The following is an 18,856-nucleotide window of genomic DNA, read 5'->3' as shown; positions in this document are numbered from 1 at the left end:
TTCACGGAATTTTATTTATAAAATTGTAATTATCTAACAAATTGCATATAAAATGATTTACTTCAAGTAAATACAGAATACTGCACAACTATTAAAACTATCGTATTGTCCATCATAAGTGTATTAAAACATTCCTAAAAAATGCATCTATTAAAAAACAAAAACCCAAGAACACAAGTAGCATGATCAAGACCACTTTCAATAGCTTAAAATGAATTACCAGGAAGTTGCAACAACCTCCCAAGTATACTCCAGTTACATCCATTGAGATCAGCATGTGATACAATACCACAGTCTAATGCTAAAGATGACAAGTAATACATATGCACCTGATCTATGCTTTTCTCCTAGACTGAAGATAACCAGTCTGAAATCAGATAACTAAAGCTCGAGTCAAACTCTACTGGGCATGCAGTTCTGTTATAGCAATACTTTCAATCGGTAGGTGTAGTTGGCTTTTACAATCAATTTTACAACCGATAAAAAAGGAACACAAGAGAATACATTCGTATAAAAAGGAATGATACACAAAGGGTAAATATCGACACCTTATGCCCTGGGGTGAACCAAGCAGAGAGACACAGCTGGAACCGATCTGGAACATCCTTATACAGAGATGGGTCCGAGTCCCAAAGCCCAAACCCCAGTCTCCCCAGAGCTCAAGGTAGCAGCAGGTCTGTCCCTGCTAGGTGCACAGTGTGAACATGAACATACGTACAGATGGAGCTTTTTGTTACCAGATTTGCATTGCCAAACACAACAGACAGCTAGCCGTGCTGCATGGCTGAGCACCTGCCTGATGCACGCTAGCAGTCACAACCCTTATTTTTATACTGCATGTTAAGGGAGAACGATTATTGGTTCTGCAAGTGGCAAAAATCAGTAGGTAGTGGATCAAACAAGGTAGATTCGTTCTGTTTGCATTAGAGAGTTTTATGACCAATTACAGATATCCCAAAAGGCTTCAGAGGGGGAGAAAAAGATAAAATAGGAGAGAGGAACTGGAACCTTCACCAGTGTCTGACACACGCCGAGATCCCACCTGTGGCCACCACCACACACCCAGATGGCACTCGTGCAGCAGGAGAGGGAGTTATGAACTTCTCTTGCAACCAAGACTGTTAAAATCAGGATGGATTTTACCAAGGGCATCTCTACAAAACGTCCAGGACAGAAGCAGTTCGTATAGCACCATGCTTTAGTCCTTTTAGTGATGCTGACCTCCCAGAACTGCCCCTCCAGTTCCCAGTCTGATGCTGTTCTCCCAGTTCCAAGCAGCAGAGGAAAATAAGAAAAGAAAAAAAAAAAAAGCCAATGGAGGTTTGCTAGGGGTTGTACCTTCCCCAGGGCCTGCTGCAAGGCGGCTCGGAGGCACTAGGTGGCACTCCGGGGCCAGGTGAACGAGGCCTGGTGGCCCCTGGCTCCCACCGCCCAGGTTTGGTGGGTGGACGCCGTGCTTGCCGGGATGAAAAAAGCAGTCATGTGCAAGAATCATTTCACCTGCATGCTACTATTTACATTTCCAAGACTATTTACACACCAGGACGACGATGAACACCTCTCTCTCTCTCAGGGGAGAGAAGGCTTCCAGGACAGAGCACACTTGAGCAACGCCTCCACAGCCTCAAACTCTAAGGGGCACTACCAAAAGTATGGGTTTTGAAGCAAAAAGATCTCAACTGCTACAGAAACAGACACACGCACACACAGACAAATCAAACATTTGTCCATTAAGCTATATATATAGAAAAAAAAAAAGAAGCAGCAAACAAAGGCTTGTGAGTACGGAGAGCATTTAGAAAGCAGCAGAGGAGGAACAAGGACCGGGATGCCCTCTGACAGGAAAATGGCTTTAAAACTGGGGCTGAAGGGATCAGACCTCCCGACAGCAACACTGCCATCACGGACAGACTGCCCAGCAAAGGGGTTTCGTGCTCCACATAGGGCCACAAGCCTGGCAACAAATTTCTGAACAACCACCGCACGTTAAGGATAGTGACACGCTGACCTCCACATCAGGCAAGCTAGAAACTGCCAGAAAGCCATACTGCCTACCGTACCTTATTGCTCTGGAAAATAAGCCCGTGTAGCCAGCGGTTGTGCTCTAGTTGTGCTCACCTGAACGTTTTGCAAGGTTTTCTGGAAGAAAGCTTGATCGGTTTTGGTAGGCTCTGACAATTACAGATGGGATTTCCAAGGCCTCCCGCAAGCTTTCCGAACTGGACGCCTAAGCTGTAAGTAGATCGGGCATTGTCAGGACATCTTACCCGATCCGTAGACAAAAATGTGGCATTTAAATGTGCAACATAGGCAGCTAATCCTGAACATTCAGTATGCATCCATCAAGCAACTGCAAAAATGAGAAAAAATAAGACCATCTCTCGGGAGTTATGGGGGGGGGGGGGGGGGGTGTCAGCATCTGCAGCAATAAAGACAAGGTCTAGAAAAATACCTTATTTAGTGGTTTTTATTAAGAACAGTCACTCTGGGACTCAGCAGAAATGCTGCACATCTGCGTGTACACATGCAAGCAGTGAGAACAAGACTTGCTCACCTCAGATCATTTTTACCTTCCTATCAGCCTGACACTGCCAAGGGCACGCCGAGCAGACCGGACCTCGGAGGAGAGCGTGACAAGTCAGAAGGCCAATACAGTACAACTGCAGAAATTCAAGTAGAGGAATGGAAGTTGTCTTCAGAAGCTCACAGCAGCAACAGCAGTACTCAAGATCAGTGGCAACAAGGAATGTTTCTGTAATGCAGACTTTTTTTTTTTTCTTTTCTCCACAGCGAAGTGCTGGGTCACAACCAAGGCTCTTGGGTGGAGGAGTTACTTCCTGAACCACGTTTCCCTGATTTCTCCCCGCACCATTTCATTACAGTGCAGCAACCTAAGTGCTGATGACCTGTCTGTCCTGCTGCTATCAGGCAAAATGGTGTGTCCCTTTGGGGGAAATGAACACCAGTAACTCCTCAAGATGAGGAGCGCTAAGAAAAACGTAACACTGCGGTGAGGTGGAACCAACTTTATTAAGGACAGTGAATTATAATTGCTTTCAAAGGCTTTTAAAAATGCTCTGAGTCACGGCTGGCCTTTAACAGCAGATACCATAGGATACGGAGGCTGCCTGATTCAGAGCCAGTCAGTGGGAGTTAACCAGAAGAGGATGAGGTAATGCTCAAAGACAGGAGGGCAACAGGACTATCTGTGGCATCTGTGAAACAGTGTGCCCACCTTTGGACGGGGATAAAACACAGCCGACTAAAGCACAGAAAGGCAAAATGTGCAAGGGTACATATACTCACACGTTTAAGAGTCATGGGGCCAGAAAGGACCTCAACAGGTCATCAGACCAGACTCCTATCCATCCCCCACATCAGGGAAGCTTTGAAAACAACGCATTCATCTCTTCTACTTCACGTACTCGTTAGGAAACTCATCTCAAAGATGCTAAGCTCTTACAGTGAGGTCCTACACACCACCCTTGGTCGCTGTTTTAACAAAGCAGGAGCCAAAAGCTCATCGCTTTTAGGACCGGTTCTGCATATACTGAGAAGGGTCATATAACAAGCTAAATTTATACAAAGTGCAATGAAACTACCCAAGCCATGGTTAGGTTCGGAAATTAACTATTATTTGTGAAGAACAATGAATCAAACTGGATGGAGTCTGATCTAATTCTTCTGCTATTTGTGCTTTATTCCAAATTCTACTCTTTTTTCGACTCAAAAGAGTCTGTGTCTTGGCTGATCCTAATATACACTTCGATATTAAAACTTTTATTCCATTGCTTCAAGAAAGCTTTTTGTTGCATTTAGAGCAACAAATGGAGACATCTCTATAGCAAGGACTTGTTTTCTGAAGGTATAGATTTACTTCTGGCAAAAGCTTTTCTGTCCAACTTCCAAGGGAATGGGATATGATCTTTCCATAATCACATGCATTTACCAATAAATAAGTTTGGGTTAGACTGTATTAAAACATATGCACAGATTTAAAGCACTGGAGTGTCACAGGTACTTACTCCACAGCTCATGCAAGAAAAAAGAATTGAAGGAAAAAAAAAGAAAAAGAGAGAAAGACCAAAGCCTCAGATAGGAACAGACCAAGGAATTATCTTAAAAGAAGTTTTGCACAAGTATTTCAAAGCACTAATATTAGTGAGATCCCTAAATACATTAGGTTACACTAAATTCCAGAGAAACAAAAGATTTAGCCATATCAGATACATATGCTTTGATTTTTTTAAGTTAATATATAATTCATTCTTTGAATAATATTATTCACTTGGACCCAACATCCACACTGCTTTCATACATTTATACAGTTATATCCCATTCTTGCCTTAAGAAACTGATGTCCTAAAGTATGGCAGCAACCAAAGGATCTACAACCTTTGTTCGTCAAATATAAAACTCCTTTCCTTTCATACAAGGGTGTAGAAAGGAAAAAAGATGTTGATAAAATTAGACAGTCCTCCCTGTGAGCTTGCCGATTCCAACATCAAAGTACAACAGGGAAATGGTTGTAAGCTTGTGTAAAAAAAAAAAAAATCCTTAGTTTTAAAAACATTTTCATATACTGTACAATAGATGCATAGAAAGTTGCTTCCTGCTTGATGGGTTTAGGCCTGTAGCTATGTTTAGCTGTGAAAACAAGAAGATTGCTCCTTTACAGAGTGGTGAGGAGAGAGACCATCTTGGGAATATTTGGCAGCTATCGTAGAGCTCATGACATGAAGAATAAACAGCATATCCACAGACTACAATGATGCAACTCTGTCCCACTGAATACACCAATTTTTAAAAAGTGTCCACTTGTTACTCAGGATCAAGAATACAGTAGAGATTCACGGCTCAACAGCTTTCAAACTGGTGGTTTAAAACAAAAAAATTGTCAGTGAGCAGCAGATTTTAAAGAGCCCACTCTTCTCTCCCCCACCCCAAAGAAACACGAGTTCACTGCAACATCAGGAACTTAGGCTTGAGACTATGTGGGAGAGAAGGCTTCCCTGTCACCCATGTCCATACAGCTTGGTGTCGGAGCGACACACTGGAGGTTTCAGAGGGTTTCGGTTGTCCAGTGTCTTGTTGTGGTTACTTCAGCAGTTTTACCAGCTGGCTCTGACAGCCTCAATGTCACTAACCAAATTCTGGGCTAAGCATATCCCAAATATCTGGAAGAGACAACAGTTCATTCATTTGGAGCACTGGATAACTCTTTTCACATAGGCAAACTCCTTAGGTTATACAGAACTTTGATATGAAAAGAAGCAATCAAGTTAGACATCAACAGCGTTGGCAGAGGAAAGCATCGAAAAACTCCTGTAAACCTAGTATGGTATTTATAGTGTCACTGGGTTCCAGGAAATTGAATAGTTCTAGATTTGCTTTGTAAAAGCAACTGTAAAGGCTTTCCACCATTCTTTTAAGCACCATCAGAACATGTAGGTCTGCAGAGGTTTAAAAATCTCTGCCCAATCTTTAAAACAGTGTTAATTTTGACCCATGAACAGTTGAAAAGAAAAACAAATCCGTCTCTACTAATAAAAATGAAACACCCTTAAACACAAAAAAGCCTCATGCATTTAACACACCTCACTAAAAATCTACAGACTTTATATTTTTAAGTGAAATTCATGCTGTGTTTCCATTTCTCATATACAGTCCCATCCCCAGCCCCTCTATGTTTTATCTCACTGCTTTTCTTCCACATAATTCATTGCAGCAAACACGACATTTACCTGCAGTAATGCTATCCCTATGAATATGCCAGCAACTATGGTAAGATTGTCCTGCAACCATTTCTCAAACTGAGGGACGCAGCCTTTAGTGTAGATAACAATCTGCTGATCAACTTCCTGCCAAGGAGAAGGAAGAAAACAGAGGTCATTATATTCAATTAGCCCATCAATAGAATAAGCTGCTCTTGCAAGAATGATTCAGATCTTTAGGATAACACATTAAAAAAAAAAATGCTTACTGGTTTTTGCCTTGCGTCGTAGCCACACTGAGTATTAATAACATCTTCCTAGGAGAGAGAGACAGAGGAGAGGCCAATGAGTGAAATGTCTCCAAAACCTCCCGTCCCAGTTCTCCAGAGCTGGTTCTGTATGTAGTAAGACAATCACCCTATTTCAGTCACCGTACTACTTTTGAAAACCACCTTCCCTCCTCCATTTAGTGCTGTTCATTATTCACAACAAACAAAAGCACATAATCAAAAATTATTTTCATCCCTCAGAGCTTCACGCGTGGAAAACCAGCCCTCCACCTGGATAAAGTCCACATTCCAAATGCAAGCATTCAGAAATCAAAGTAAAGGGATTAGGAAGCACCTATTTTAAGCAAAACAACTTGCCACTGAAAAGGTTTTGTTTGTACTGAAAATACACCGAGACTACTGTTAATTTTTTTTAGGGTTCAGTCTGTCTGGCATGAAGAGGTGAGAAGGGACAACTCGGTTTGCAGAAGCTGCAAGCTCTTACAGGGAATGCCTGCAGAAATACATACAGTACCTAGCTCCTTTCCAGAAACTCCAGAAACTATTGAGGAAAAAGACAATATGGGGTAATGTTTTCCTACTGCTCATTCTTTCTTATGGGAGCTTGATACCATTGGGGAGGGAGACTATTCCTACTGCCTCTGCTTTAGCACTCCCCAAGCGCAGAAAATTAAACAGGCTAGGACAGACTTTTTCTAGTGAACAAGTGCTACTTAGCAGAAGCTGAAGTTTACTCTGTATATACAGTTATTTTGAGGCAATAAAATGAAGCAACTACTTTCAGTGTCAGCTCCAATGGCAGCAAATATTAAGTTACTGGATCACATCATCATAATGAGCAGAAGGACCTACTCAAGGAAGTCAGAAAATCAGACAGTCTTAGCTTTTTCCATATGGCTGCTATTTAAAATCTATGTCTCTCCTGGCTGTGTTTCTCACTTCCCCCAATTTGATTAAATTGTGACGTTCAGTACACCTAGATATCTTCTCCTATCGGCAGCTAAGCTCCTCTGCGTCTTTTCCCACTTTGCAGAAGTACATCAACAGGTTGCCCAAGCTGGATTCCCTCAATGGATCTCTAAGATTCGAGTAATTTTTATCTTTTAATGAGGTGACTGCTTCTATTCGGGGCTTAGAAAAGCACAGAGCCACGTGCTTCAAGCATGTAAAAGCAGGTAAGATTACAACAGAGGGATTCCAAGCTTTTTTTTTTTTGTGCTGAATGCCTACTTGTTTTATTACCAATGTCTTTTGTCTTTAACCTCAAGACTGGTTACCTGAAAGGAAGCATGAAGAAAGAAATGGAAATAAGCCAACTTTTCTAGGCCTTGCCTGCAGAAAAAATCAGAACCTTTCAACTCATTAAACTACAAAGCAAACTAAAGGAGTCTAAATTGGTTTAGCTTAAACTTTTTGCTTCCTTTTTGAAGCCGAACTAAATGCTAAAACAAAGTTCTGCTCAAGAAAGCATCCACGTAATTTTTTGTGTCAGTCCAACACTGCACTGTAATTTCTAAAAGGGACGATTCTGCTTTCCCGTGGAGTGAACCTGCACGTATCACTGCCTTTGAACCTGTCACAGATTAGTTTCATTTATATCCATTACATGCATGAGTCTAATATGGACGGGGTCTTTATTTTGAAGGCAACTAAGTATGCTGCTTCCATACAATGAATAAGAATGAGGCTTATCTTTAATTTTCTGGTTACTGCATCACCCCCTAAGAAAAAACATAGCAAAAGGGAGAGCGAACTTTAGCATGGACTGTGTATTTATAGGATTACCTTGTAGTGCTGTCACTGGCTTGGTTTTATAACAACTATATTTTTAAAACTGGGTTGTGATGACCTCTCAATGTGGGTAGGCAGACAGGCAAACACGGGGGGGAAATCCTAAGCATAATGTAAGGCTTGAGCCTAACATACTTTCCATTTCATGTTAAGACTTTCTTAAAAGACATGACAATATTTGTGAGGAAGATTCAAACTAGTGTGAAGACACGTTCCCTTCAGAGGAAGCAGAATGCAGCTTGTGCAAATGGAGAGGAGGAGGAGGAGGGCAGCAGTAGTGACTGGATGCCAGAGCTGCAATTGCGTTGCATTCGCAAGGCAGGAAGCACCTGAGCTGCCTGTTGGCAACTTGCCTGATCCTAGTCAGTGCTCCGGATCAGACATTCAAGGAACGAGAAGTCACTCCAGGTAGAGAAAAAGCCAGAGCTGAGCTACCAGATAATACAAGCACTCGCAGGCTGCTTTTTTTAAACTCTATGAAAGTCAAATGTATGCAGTGTTAGCCACGTAACAGTCTCAGTGCACACACCCATCCCTGTTCCAAGCTTTTCACTGTCAGTGAACTGCTTCCCTGAGCTCCCGATCATGTCTGTACTAGTAACATATGGCTCCAGCATTTTCTGCTTGATGATCCAGAACTATTTAAAAAGGATGTGAAAATTTACCAGAAAAGCCGCTCCCTCAAACAACTTCTGACCTTTCAAGTCTGATCTCGGGTGACTGTAGGACAAGCAGTAATTTTAAAGGGAGAAAAAGAGTAAAAATATTTCTATGATCATCTCCAGATCATAATGAAAACATATTCCAGTTCTTCAGAGCACAGGCTGTCATTTATCATTGCACCTAGAGCAAACCAGGCCAACCTGACTGCAGCCTCTGGACACTCCATTAAATAATGAGTAATACCTGCTTCAGAGTGCCTTAGAGTTTCTGTTCTTTAAGGCAGCAAATGAAATATCCTGATGATACTCAGTTGAAAGCTCATATCCTTCAACTCATTATGGGCTTCTGCTTTTTGTATGTGCTAAAATTGATATGTATGTTCAGCCAAGCTCGTGGTTCTCTCATTCTAATGAAAAGCAGCAAACATGAAAAGCGTACAATGAAGGCTCAAGTTAGATCAGGATTTTTGCTGACTGCAGAAAATTAACAGTTAGTCTGAGCTTCAAGTATGGGACAAAAAAAAAAAAAAAGAGTGGTGGGAAAGTTAAGATCATGCATGACTTCCAGAAAACTTTGTACAGTGCTTTAAAATTGGAACAGCAGCCCCATTCTACCCTCTTGACTGACTTACAGCAGGATCCTTAGTGCAGCAAGAGAATGGCACACCACAGCGCTCGCGACTTGCATTGGAATCTGTGCAATTGAAGTAAATATTAAGGTTCCAGTCATCAGCTCCAAAAGCCCCACAGCACTGCCACTAGAAGAAAAGAAAGGAAAGCTTCTTGACTTTCAGTATAAACAAGTTTCAGCATTAATAATTATCGTTGTCAGTTTTCCCCTAGTTTTCTATAAAGAATCGGAGATTCCTTCTTGTTTCATCAGAGCTGTATTTTTTTAAAGACCATTTCCAACCTTTAAGTTGTTGCAAAATTGCCACGGGGTTAAAGTTGTGTTCATACCCTGCAGTGCTGCTCTTTGGGGAGAAAAGCATGGAACAAGCTGATAAGCCTAAAAACTGCCAGTTGCAGAGTCCTACACGCTCAGGCCCAGGGACAGCACAGCCACAAGTGTGACGTTCTGCCCAGTCTGATGGGCCCTGGGTTCTCAGCAAAACCAGTCAGCACCAAGTGCTCCATTTGCCAGTTTGGAGGAACCTTCGTCAGGCCATCCACGAGACAGCACGAATTCAGTGTTTGCTGCACACCACAGATTATACAAGTAACACCTTGTTGTGGTTTAACCCAGCAGGAAGCTAAGCACCACGCAGCCGTTCACTTACTGAAGGTAAGCAGAATCCTTCAAAAAGTGTAAATACCCCAAATGGCAGACTTAGACTTTTGTGAAACATGCTGAACATACAAAGAAGGGACCAGAGATCAGTGGAGCACTGACAGTTTACAGCACTCAGGTATCTAGCGCATTTAACCCATCTATGCCAGGTAAATAATAATAAAAATAGTTAATAAATCAAGCTAACTGCACTTTCAAGCGTTGGAACAGAAATTCTCTCTCTCTGGATGTAACACAGGTCCCTCTAATACCAGAAGCATCTTGTCTTCATCTTATCTCTACTAGCTGAAAAAGTGGCTTGCTCTCCAGACTCACACAGTTCCTGACTTAACTGTCAGTAGTGCTAATCCCGTTAGGAGAGCAGGTTTTATCTAGTGCCAGCCTGCTGCAAAATTGGATTGCAGCCTTTTGGTTGCATACGCATGTAGCAGTGCTTTCAGCTTGCGTTCACCTCTGACCTTCTCCAAACCACAAAATATTCAAACCAGCGTGAGGATCCACATCCTGTTACTCGGTCCCTTTCCCCCCAGGGGATACAGAAGCAAATGAAACATTGAATAAATTTATTTGCAGAATAGATAAAAATCAGAGTCGACGATTTCAACCAACACTTAACAGTGTAGTTACACGGGGCCAAATTCAGAGTGAAGTTCACAAACACACTCCAGAAGCAAGTACTGGAGTGAGAGCGTACTGGCAAAACCACCTGCACAAACATGTGCATCTCTGGCCTCACTCTTCCTTCCCCCCCAGGTGCAGGTGGGGCATCATTTAGAGATTTCTTGCCAGAACTTTGAGTTTCCCACTTCATTAGGCTAGCTGCATTAAGTCTTGGTAAAGAGAAAGAACCTTGTAGATTCACTCAGATCAGCCAAGCACCTCTGCCACTCCGCAGTGTGATGTGTGGCACCTCTCATGTTGCTAAAACACCACCACCATCATCCCAGAACTGAATGCACGTCACCTGCCATGACACCTAAAATACCTTTTTAGATACATACAGAATATGCTCCAACAACCTGAACACAAGACTGATGGTAGCTACTCCATCTGACACACTGACTCTGAAAAGCTTCATGAGCAAGTCAGCCCAACTCTCCAACTTAAGAGTTTTCAACCAAAACCAACAAATAAGCCACTTCTCACAGGTGCTGTGGGTTATGCACAGGTTCTGTAAAGATAACAAGGATTATATATGCTAGAATATTTCTGTTGTTTCTTGAAAAGACCAAACAGATGGGAAGTAAAAAAAAAAAAAAAAAAAAAAAAAAGAGAGAGAACGTATTTATTTAAAGCAAGCAAGAAAAAACAAACATAGTCCAACTTACATATTCCTGCGTAAAGTCTATGAGGTTTTGCAAATCAATGTCATCTCGGTATGCTCTGATGTTGTTGTTTATAAAGAAATAAAGCTGGTCCTTGATCCAGTCTTTGAAAACAAACGCTAGAACACCAGCAGTGAGCTCCAAGAAGAAAATAATTCCAAGAAACACAGAAAACTATGAAGAAAAAGAAAGAGGTTTGAATTATTTTGCCTTCTGGCCAAAAATTTATTTTTCAAGGCTCCCAATTATATCTGGTGGTAGGGCTTTGTTTCAGTGCAAGCTCAAGCTATTCTGGCACACAATACATTTTAAATTTAAAATACACCATTTTTAATTAGAGCTGTAGTACAGGACTCTTAATTCTATTCTAGCAAATAATAAAAATGCCAATGAATTCAAACTTTGGCACCCAGAGCAGGACATTTCACTGGAATTTCCAAAGAGGCCCAAGGGAGTTCACTGTAAATTTCAACAGAGATGGCCACCTGCCAGGGCTCTCTGAAAACTCATCTTAAATTTCTGTGTAGGCACTCCCATTTTCAAAGGCAAAGAACAAACAATAAAGCCAATGAAATGCTTTCTGAGTGACTTTTTCCTTAGACTTGCTCACTGGTAAAGCTTTGCCTAAGCGGGTAAAGCAAAAAAAAAAAAAAATTGGTAACAGCAGAAATTAATTAATGATTAAGTCAGAGAGGAATGTCTATGGAATGACTCACATCCACATTAAAACCAAATGAGGCTGTGATGATTAATGCAAATGCAATGGATGCCAAAGGCATTACTAATGATCTGCCACTTTCTCTAAGCATCTCCACTGAGCCCACAGTGTTTTAAACAGACAGGGGTCCTCGTCTACTGGAAGTCCATCTCTTTTGCAACTGCCTCTTTAAGTTTCTTTTTAATATGCTCTCTGTGTTTGTTCAGATGCATTTTTAATTTCTCCATCAGCTGCCGTATAGGAAGCTATTTCTGGTACAGCAGATGGGTTCATTTTAGGCAAGCTGAGAGAAGCAAGGCAGAAGAAAAAAAAAATGTTACAATAGCTTTTCTTTCCTTTTTTTTTTCTTTTTTTTTTTTTTTTTTAAGCAAGAGCAAACTAGAACTATCCCAAGCTGCTTTAAAAATGCCTCAAGAATCGTAACTGTCAGCCGCCTCCTCCTGCAATACAATGAGTTTGTGGGAGCCAAATCAGGCACTTGAAGGCAGTTGTTTCACTGGAACCCTTTTTGTGTATATCAGCAGTTAATGGCTATGAAAACTAATACTGCCCAGGCTGTGCCCAGCTCTGGAGGCTGGGAGAGTGGAGGAAAGAATCATGAATTTGTAAGTCTTCAGTTGACATTCAGCAATGAATCAGGGTCACATCCCACCCCCCCCAAAAGGCATTTTAAGGCCTTTACACAGCTAAGCAGGAACACAGAAGGTGACTTACGCCGTGTAACCAGTGAATGCCACAGTTGCAAAGGCTACTTACAAATTTGAGAAGGAAGGTGTTTTCTCGCAAAGCTCCAATGCATCCTGCAAATCCCAAAATGAACATAACTCCTCCTACCACGAGGAAGAGCCAAACTGGATCAAAGCCTCCCAGGTCGGTGATGGAGGAGATGTTGGACAGCACTCCCTGGGAAAGAAACAATGCCAAGGTATAACAGATGTCTTCAAACTTTCTGTTGTACAAATTCGGCTTGCATTTCTCCTTTTTAAAAAGGGAGAGGCATACAGCAAATAAATGTCCTTCAGTACAACAAGAAAACACAATAAGATCTTTGCATCCAATGAAGAGATGAAAAGGGTGAGTAAGTAGAGTATTTCTGAATCAACACCTGGAATGGAAAACAAAACGTGCTTCTAGAGTCTTCTGCAAAAACCCACAGGGCATTTTGCTGCATCTGCAGCCAGATGAAGTAGTCTGCCAGAAAGTAAGAATAGACATTCGAATAAAATTTACCTCAATTTTATTACCCATGGGGAGGTATCATATACGTTGTTTATGTAAGCACACGGTTATAAATGTTCTGATAGAAAAAGCAGTCAACAGCAAGCACATCTTGAATTTAGCATTTAGGCTCACTACATACAAGTGACAGAAATTAGAAGCGAGCTCCTAGGTTATCTGCAGCATTTTGCAGCAACAGATTTTGACAAGCTCGATTAAAACTTCAGTCATCTACACATCAAGAAGTCACGATATAAGTATGGCTACTGACTAATCAGTTAGCAGGAAGAAAAATTGAAATTAGTGTTAAGTCTCTTAGAAGGACAGAAGGCAGTTCAAGGACTTGTCTTAGGAGGCGGTTTGCACTAGCTTAGGTTATACCTATCATATGGTAGATTACATATTCTGTATTTTAGATATGACAGTCAGCACGGTCTGCTTGTAATGCCATTGCCTCCTCAGAAATGGAGCCTGGGTTGCGACACCAGTAGTCCCAAGGAACTATTTTATTTTTCTGAACACATTTTAACCAGAGTTTGGCTGATGTTGAACAGATGGGTCACGTCAAGGAGCAAACACAAAGTTTTCCTTATTCCAGTGAGCTTGCACAGGAACAGTTACGATTTCCCAAAGCCTTTTGGCAGCAAAAAAGCTGAAGTATCACTATTTCTTCGTTCAACTCCCTGGTGCCGTAGGTCGATGCAAAGCACGCTGCTGCAGTGGACGTTTCTCCATGTATTCTCAGAGAAGCCTGAGCCCACGCTGAGTGCTTTGGACTACTTTTCTCTCTGTTAACTCCTGAATGAGCTGTGGTTTGAAAAGCAACAACACAAACCTTCTCCTCTACAGCTCCGTATCTGCAGATTTATTCTCAAGTACTTCATCCTTTTTCTTGTTCCTGTCCGTACTCCCTTTGCTTCTTTGAAAGGCTCCCACAACAGCTATAGTTCTGAAGGATGTTATCATAGCATCATTTCCAAAAGTCATTAGTAACATTGTTAACAGCTAACAACTGTGGCTTTGGATCTGTGATATTTTTTTTATACTCAATTTGGACCACCCATAGCATGTAAATAGTGATATACCCGCTATCTCTAATGCAGCACTCCACAGTCTGCAACCACGTCCACAATTGCCCACGCAAAACTGACAGTGAGTAAATAGCAAATGAAGGCTGTCTTTTTTTTTTATTTTATTTCTGAAGACCGCGATAGACTGGATAAAATAGGCACCTGCGTTTCTCCCATGCACACAGCAAGGAGCCTTGGAAAAGGCTGGCATGCTAGAAGAAAAAAATAGAGCACAGCCTAGCCCCATGTTACAAACAACAAACCACAACATCAGCGACGTTCTCTCCCTCCTCCTACAGGTAGCTGCTGCCTGACAGAGGGACACAAAAACAATCGCATTCACACTTTACTCCAACCTTATATGTAGTATTAGTCCTGTTTTCATTCATTATATAGACCAAAATAGACAAAAGGCATAACTAACACAACGCTGCTCAGAGGCAATGTGCAAGCAGACCCGTTGGCACGGCCCCTTTTCTAAGCAGCTAGTGATGAGGTGGTACAAGCCAGGCTGAACTCAGCTTTTATCAGTCATTAACACTAAATCAACTCATGCAGAAGTCTTCCACCACCGTTGCTTCATTACATATGCCACAGAAAAGAAATCAAAGGCATAACTTCCTGGTGAAGAATAACAAACATTAAGCAGTATAATCTAACGCACAAACCTCCAAAAAAGGCACAGCCTTGGACATATGCAAGTCAGGAGACACAAGCTCTGCCCCAGGGAAAAGGTCTGCTGTAATGACTTCTAACCAAGTTTCAAAGTCCTCTCTCTGTTTTCTCTTTTTGCATAAGATGAGAAGAAATTATGCCTTAAGCAAAAACTATTCCTCATTTCTTTCAACGTTAGCTCATTTTGTGAATTAATGCACTACCATGTAGCAGAATGTGAAAACAGCCACTGGAGAAAGGATGTTGCCTTTGTATTGCAATTATTTTACTTCAAAAAATCCAGAAGGACGAGCAGTCATTTAAGCCTCTCTTCGTCAGACACTTTGTCTTTCTTAAAAACCAGCAAATTAGTATGTCCAATCAAGTTCTTTCCATATGAAAGTAGAATTCAAATGCAAGATGAAATCCAAGTGAAAGTCAGCTCACACTTGGAGACGCTGCTCTTAGAGAAGCTAGTCCTGATATAAGGAAGTGTTAGTAAGAAGAAATAGACCAAATTTGTATTGTCACGCTCAATGATGACAAAATTTAGCAAACCAGTTGTATTTATATTCCCTTTCTGATCGTGCCCTTTCCCACCTTACTTGATTTTCTACCACTGCCAGGCTCTTGCCACCCTGGCACGGCACAAGCAGGCAGCCCCCTGGCAAAAGTCACTCATCACGTCTGTGGTCTCCTCCCAGCTCTGACTCCTCAGGATGCTCTCATCTGACAAGCACCGAAGGAGAACAATGTGAGCTTTATCTGCTGTTGTTTGCTGTCCTTGGAGAGCACCTTTATGTGCATCTTTTGCTAGTCTGCATATGGCAATCATCAGCCCAGCCTGGATAAACCCCAAGTAATACATCCTGACAGCACAAGGCGTACACCGCGTAATTCTCGTTTGTACTGTGTGCTCTCTGCATACGAATTCCAAGTTATCAGTATTCTGGAGAGACACCTCAGGATATACAGTCTTCAGAGAGGCTTTGGCAATAAAACAATAGCTAGCAGCAGGAATGACAAACACAGATAATGCTCTGTGGTTACAGCTAGACATGCACAGAGGTAGGCTGATAGAAGATTGCTGCTTACTGCTGAAATACGGTTCAGTCATCTTCCAGATTTGCTTTTTTTTTTCTGGACACTTACACGTAAGCTCTCCAAGGAGAAACAGCAGTGCAATACTTTAAAGAAAAGCTTATTTTGCTCCGAGCAGCAGGGCAACGACTGAGGAACATTATTTCATTTTATACTGATAAACTGAACTGGATGTATGCTCCTACAGGCGCATGCTCTTCCTACCCACTGCAGGTTCCTGTAATGCCTTTTACCACAGTATTCAGGCTTTTGTCATTGTTGTGGCTGACTTCTGGGCAAAGTTTGGCAGAGATGCACAGTGATCTGGTAGTGGCCAATTCTGTCTTTATCCCGTCTTTAGCCTACCGGTCATTCTTGTAACCAGCTCATCTCTTGCAGGGATGCAATTCCTAAACAGACCGCCTGTAAATCCTTTAAAGTTGGGCTTTCTACAAATACAAAGGATTTTTCTCATCAACACTACTGCAGTAGCCCAATCTTTACTGCTAAATAGTTGTACTTACTCCTGATATAAATGAAGGAAAGCTTTTTTCTTAAACCTATGTTCATAATTCAGAGGTATGGTCATGTTTCTGGGCACCTTCTTGGTGGTTTAGACATAAGCATGATCTTTATATGGCAGTAAACTCCATGCGAAGCTGCATTCTGTTACTTTCCTTCTCGCAGTGGCATCAATCCAGGGCTCTGCTGTAGCCCCACAAGGGGAACCAGCAGGACACGTCCCCTGGCTGATCTCCAGCTCATCTGCTTGCTCTGTTCCCCCAGCCTCAATTGCCTGCTGTACACTCGAGCACCTGGGTTTTTATTTAACTTTTTCATCCAGCACAAGTCAAAAATTTGTTTGGGGTTGTGAAGGGACAAAATCATCATCCGTAACTGAGCTAAAATCGGTGATGGTGAAGTTACAAATAAAGTTCTTTTACCTGTGAAGTGGATTTGATTGCAGTCACTAGGATAGCACGAGACAGGAGCGCAACAGGAAAGACCAATCTCATACTCCTGCCACACACCAACTCAGGAGAAAAGCCAAGTGAAACGGCAGGACCTGCTCCTTTCCCAGCAAAGGAGTGGCAGGGGCAGCAGTGGTGGTGCCTTCTGCCACACCAACAAACACCAGCTGGCCAAGCTAGACCTCTCGGAAGATCTTACAAAACTGCAGTTACCTTCCTAAGGTGACTTCTTCCCATGTCCACAGATCTACATTAGCATTTTAGGTGAGCTCCTTTAAAGGGACTCCCCGAGTTACCACATCAGGTAACAGTCTCAGAGCACACAACCTAGGTTACTTACAAAGGAAGACGTGCCCCTGGGATATATAATCCATGTTCTCCGCCAACGGCAGGCATTCAGCCCGTGGGATTGCACTAGGACTGGACTGAAGAAAACAGCAGCACACGGCTGCGAGCAGAAGCACTACAGACAGCAGCAGCTCTGGAAAGCTGCCCCAGTAATGAAAATTCGAGATATGTGGAGTCAGAGACAACTTAGGAGAATAATTGTTGTAGGGAACAAAGAGGTGGTAAAACTGTGAAAGCACACTTCGGCCCACCAGGGTGAATGTGAAAGAACAGGACTCTACAGTCCCCATGAAAAACAACAACCCAGCAGGCTATTAAAAAGGAGAAACCAACACAAGGAGGATGGGAGAAAGCAGAGGAAACAACAACAACAAAATAAGACAGGAAAAAAAAAAGCCACTAAACATTTCTGCTGCAGAATTCCACTTCTGGGGTAAAAAATAAAATGGTCAGAAGAAAGATTCAGCAATATGAGACCTTCAGAAACATTTCTTCTCTGCAGGCCGAGGATTAACCTTCCCACAAGCTTGTCTGCAGGACTTAGAAACACTGGCAAACAGGAACATATGAGAGTGATGGGAAATAAAAGTATTTCCAAATGTATTATTTTAAAATGGAAAAATGTCTACTTTCCTAGTCATAAAATTCATGCCGTTCCTCCATGCTGCGCATCTGAATGAGCGTGAGGAACAGAACAATAGCCATTGAAACATGCCAAATTAATTCCACTCCAGAATTTTGTCTTTGCGAGAGAGAAACGAGGTGGGGGATGTTTACAAAACTTATTTCCTTGATTTTTGTTGGTTTTGCATTTCCACAGCAAACAGTAACAGCAGCAGAACTTTATTTTCCAAGCTCCTAATGAAGGAGAATTAACCGCCTTGTCAGGGCAAGGCAGAGTTCAATAGGCAAATGGCTGGCATAAACACATTTGAGATACAGATTTTTGCCTTTTTCAGGATTAATGGTTACAAGATCTTGGAACGCTAGTAAACAATTTAAGGGCCTCTTTAGATAATGCATCTTTAGGTACTGAAATTTAAATTAAAGGCAACAGAGAGTATTAATATACCCTTCTGTCCTTCCCAGTCATGTAAAAACCACAGAAGCAAGAAATACGCCTTGAGTACCCTTCAGCTTGTGAGGACCCACAGGACATGAACAGCGTTTTGCTGTCAGCAACTGGTTTTTTTTTAGAAGAGCTAAATAATGGACATGCATGAGCAACAACTATGGAGCAACTGCTGTATCACTCCCTCTTGACGTTTGCCCCTTACTGAGACAGTAAAGAGCAGCAAGAATTCCTTCTTGAAAAAATAAAAACACTGTTGTTTTAATTTCAGGGCAAGAGGGAGGCAGATTTGGCCTGACAAACAATGGCTGTTTCTATGTAGGGAGTTTAGCCTGTCCTAGAGCACCAAAGCCAGTCTCAATGACATGTAAAAGTCCAGCTTAAACCTTGAGATCCACATCTGGAGCTCCCGCTCACCAAGAAAACCATGCAAGCGCACAGAAGTACCGTGCTGGTGCTCCAAATCGCACAGCCTGCCTTCTGAGTTGGAGTATTTTCTAGTTATGCTGATTTAATCACGAAAAGCCTTCAAACCGTATTTATGCACGTGATCAGCCTCCTCCACTTCTCCCTCCTCATTTCAGACAACTTTATATGGGAACTAAGTCTGACAAATTCTGCAAGGATCTGTACATTTTTTCCCCACCTTAGC

The 18,856-nt window shown here is 42.0% G+C and overlaps 1 protein-coding gene across 1 annotated transcript in view; it reads right to left on the bottom strand.

The window, feature by feature from the left end:
- TSPAN5 (tetraspanin 5) overlaps positions 1–18,856 on the bottom strand; it is a 73,608-nt gene continuing 54,752 nt past the window's right edge. Inside the window, exons 3-8 of the mRNA XM_082760309.1 lie at positions 12,548–12,694; positions 11,077–11,247; positions 9,090–9,215; positions 5,984–6,031; positions 5,745–5,861; positions 1–5,177 (exon numbers count right to left, since the gene is read on the bottom strand). Coding sequence (XP_082616435.1) covers positions 5,112–5,177; positions 5,745–5,861; positions 5,984–6,031; positions 9,090–9,215; positions 11,077–11,247; positions 12,548–12,694 — 675 coding nt within the window. The 3' untranslated portion in view covers positions 1–5,111. The remainder of the gene's footprint in view (positions 5,178–5,744; positions 5,862–5,983; positions 6,032–9,089; positions 9,216–11,076; positions 11,248–12,547; positions 12,695–18,856) is intronic.

Source organism: Aythya marila, assembly GCF_965140915.1.
Source record: "Aythya marila genome assembly, chromosome: 4".
Taxonomy (NCBI): Eukaryota; Metazoa; Chordata; class Aves; order Anseriformes; family Anatidae; genus Aythya; species Aythya marila.
Note: the sequence above shows the minus strand (reverse complement) of the source record. Positions and strands in the feature narration are given on the sequence as shown.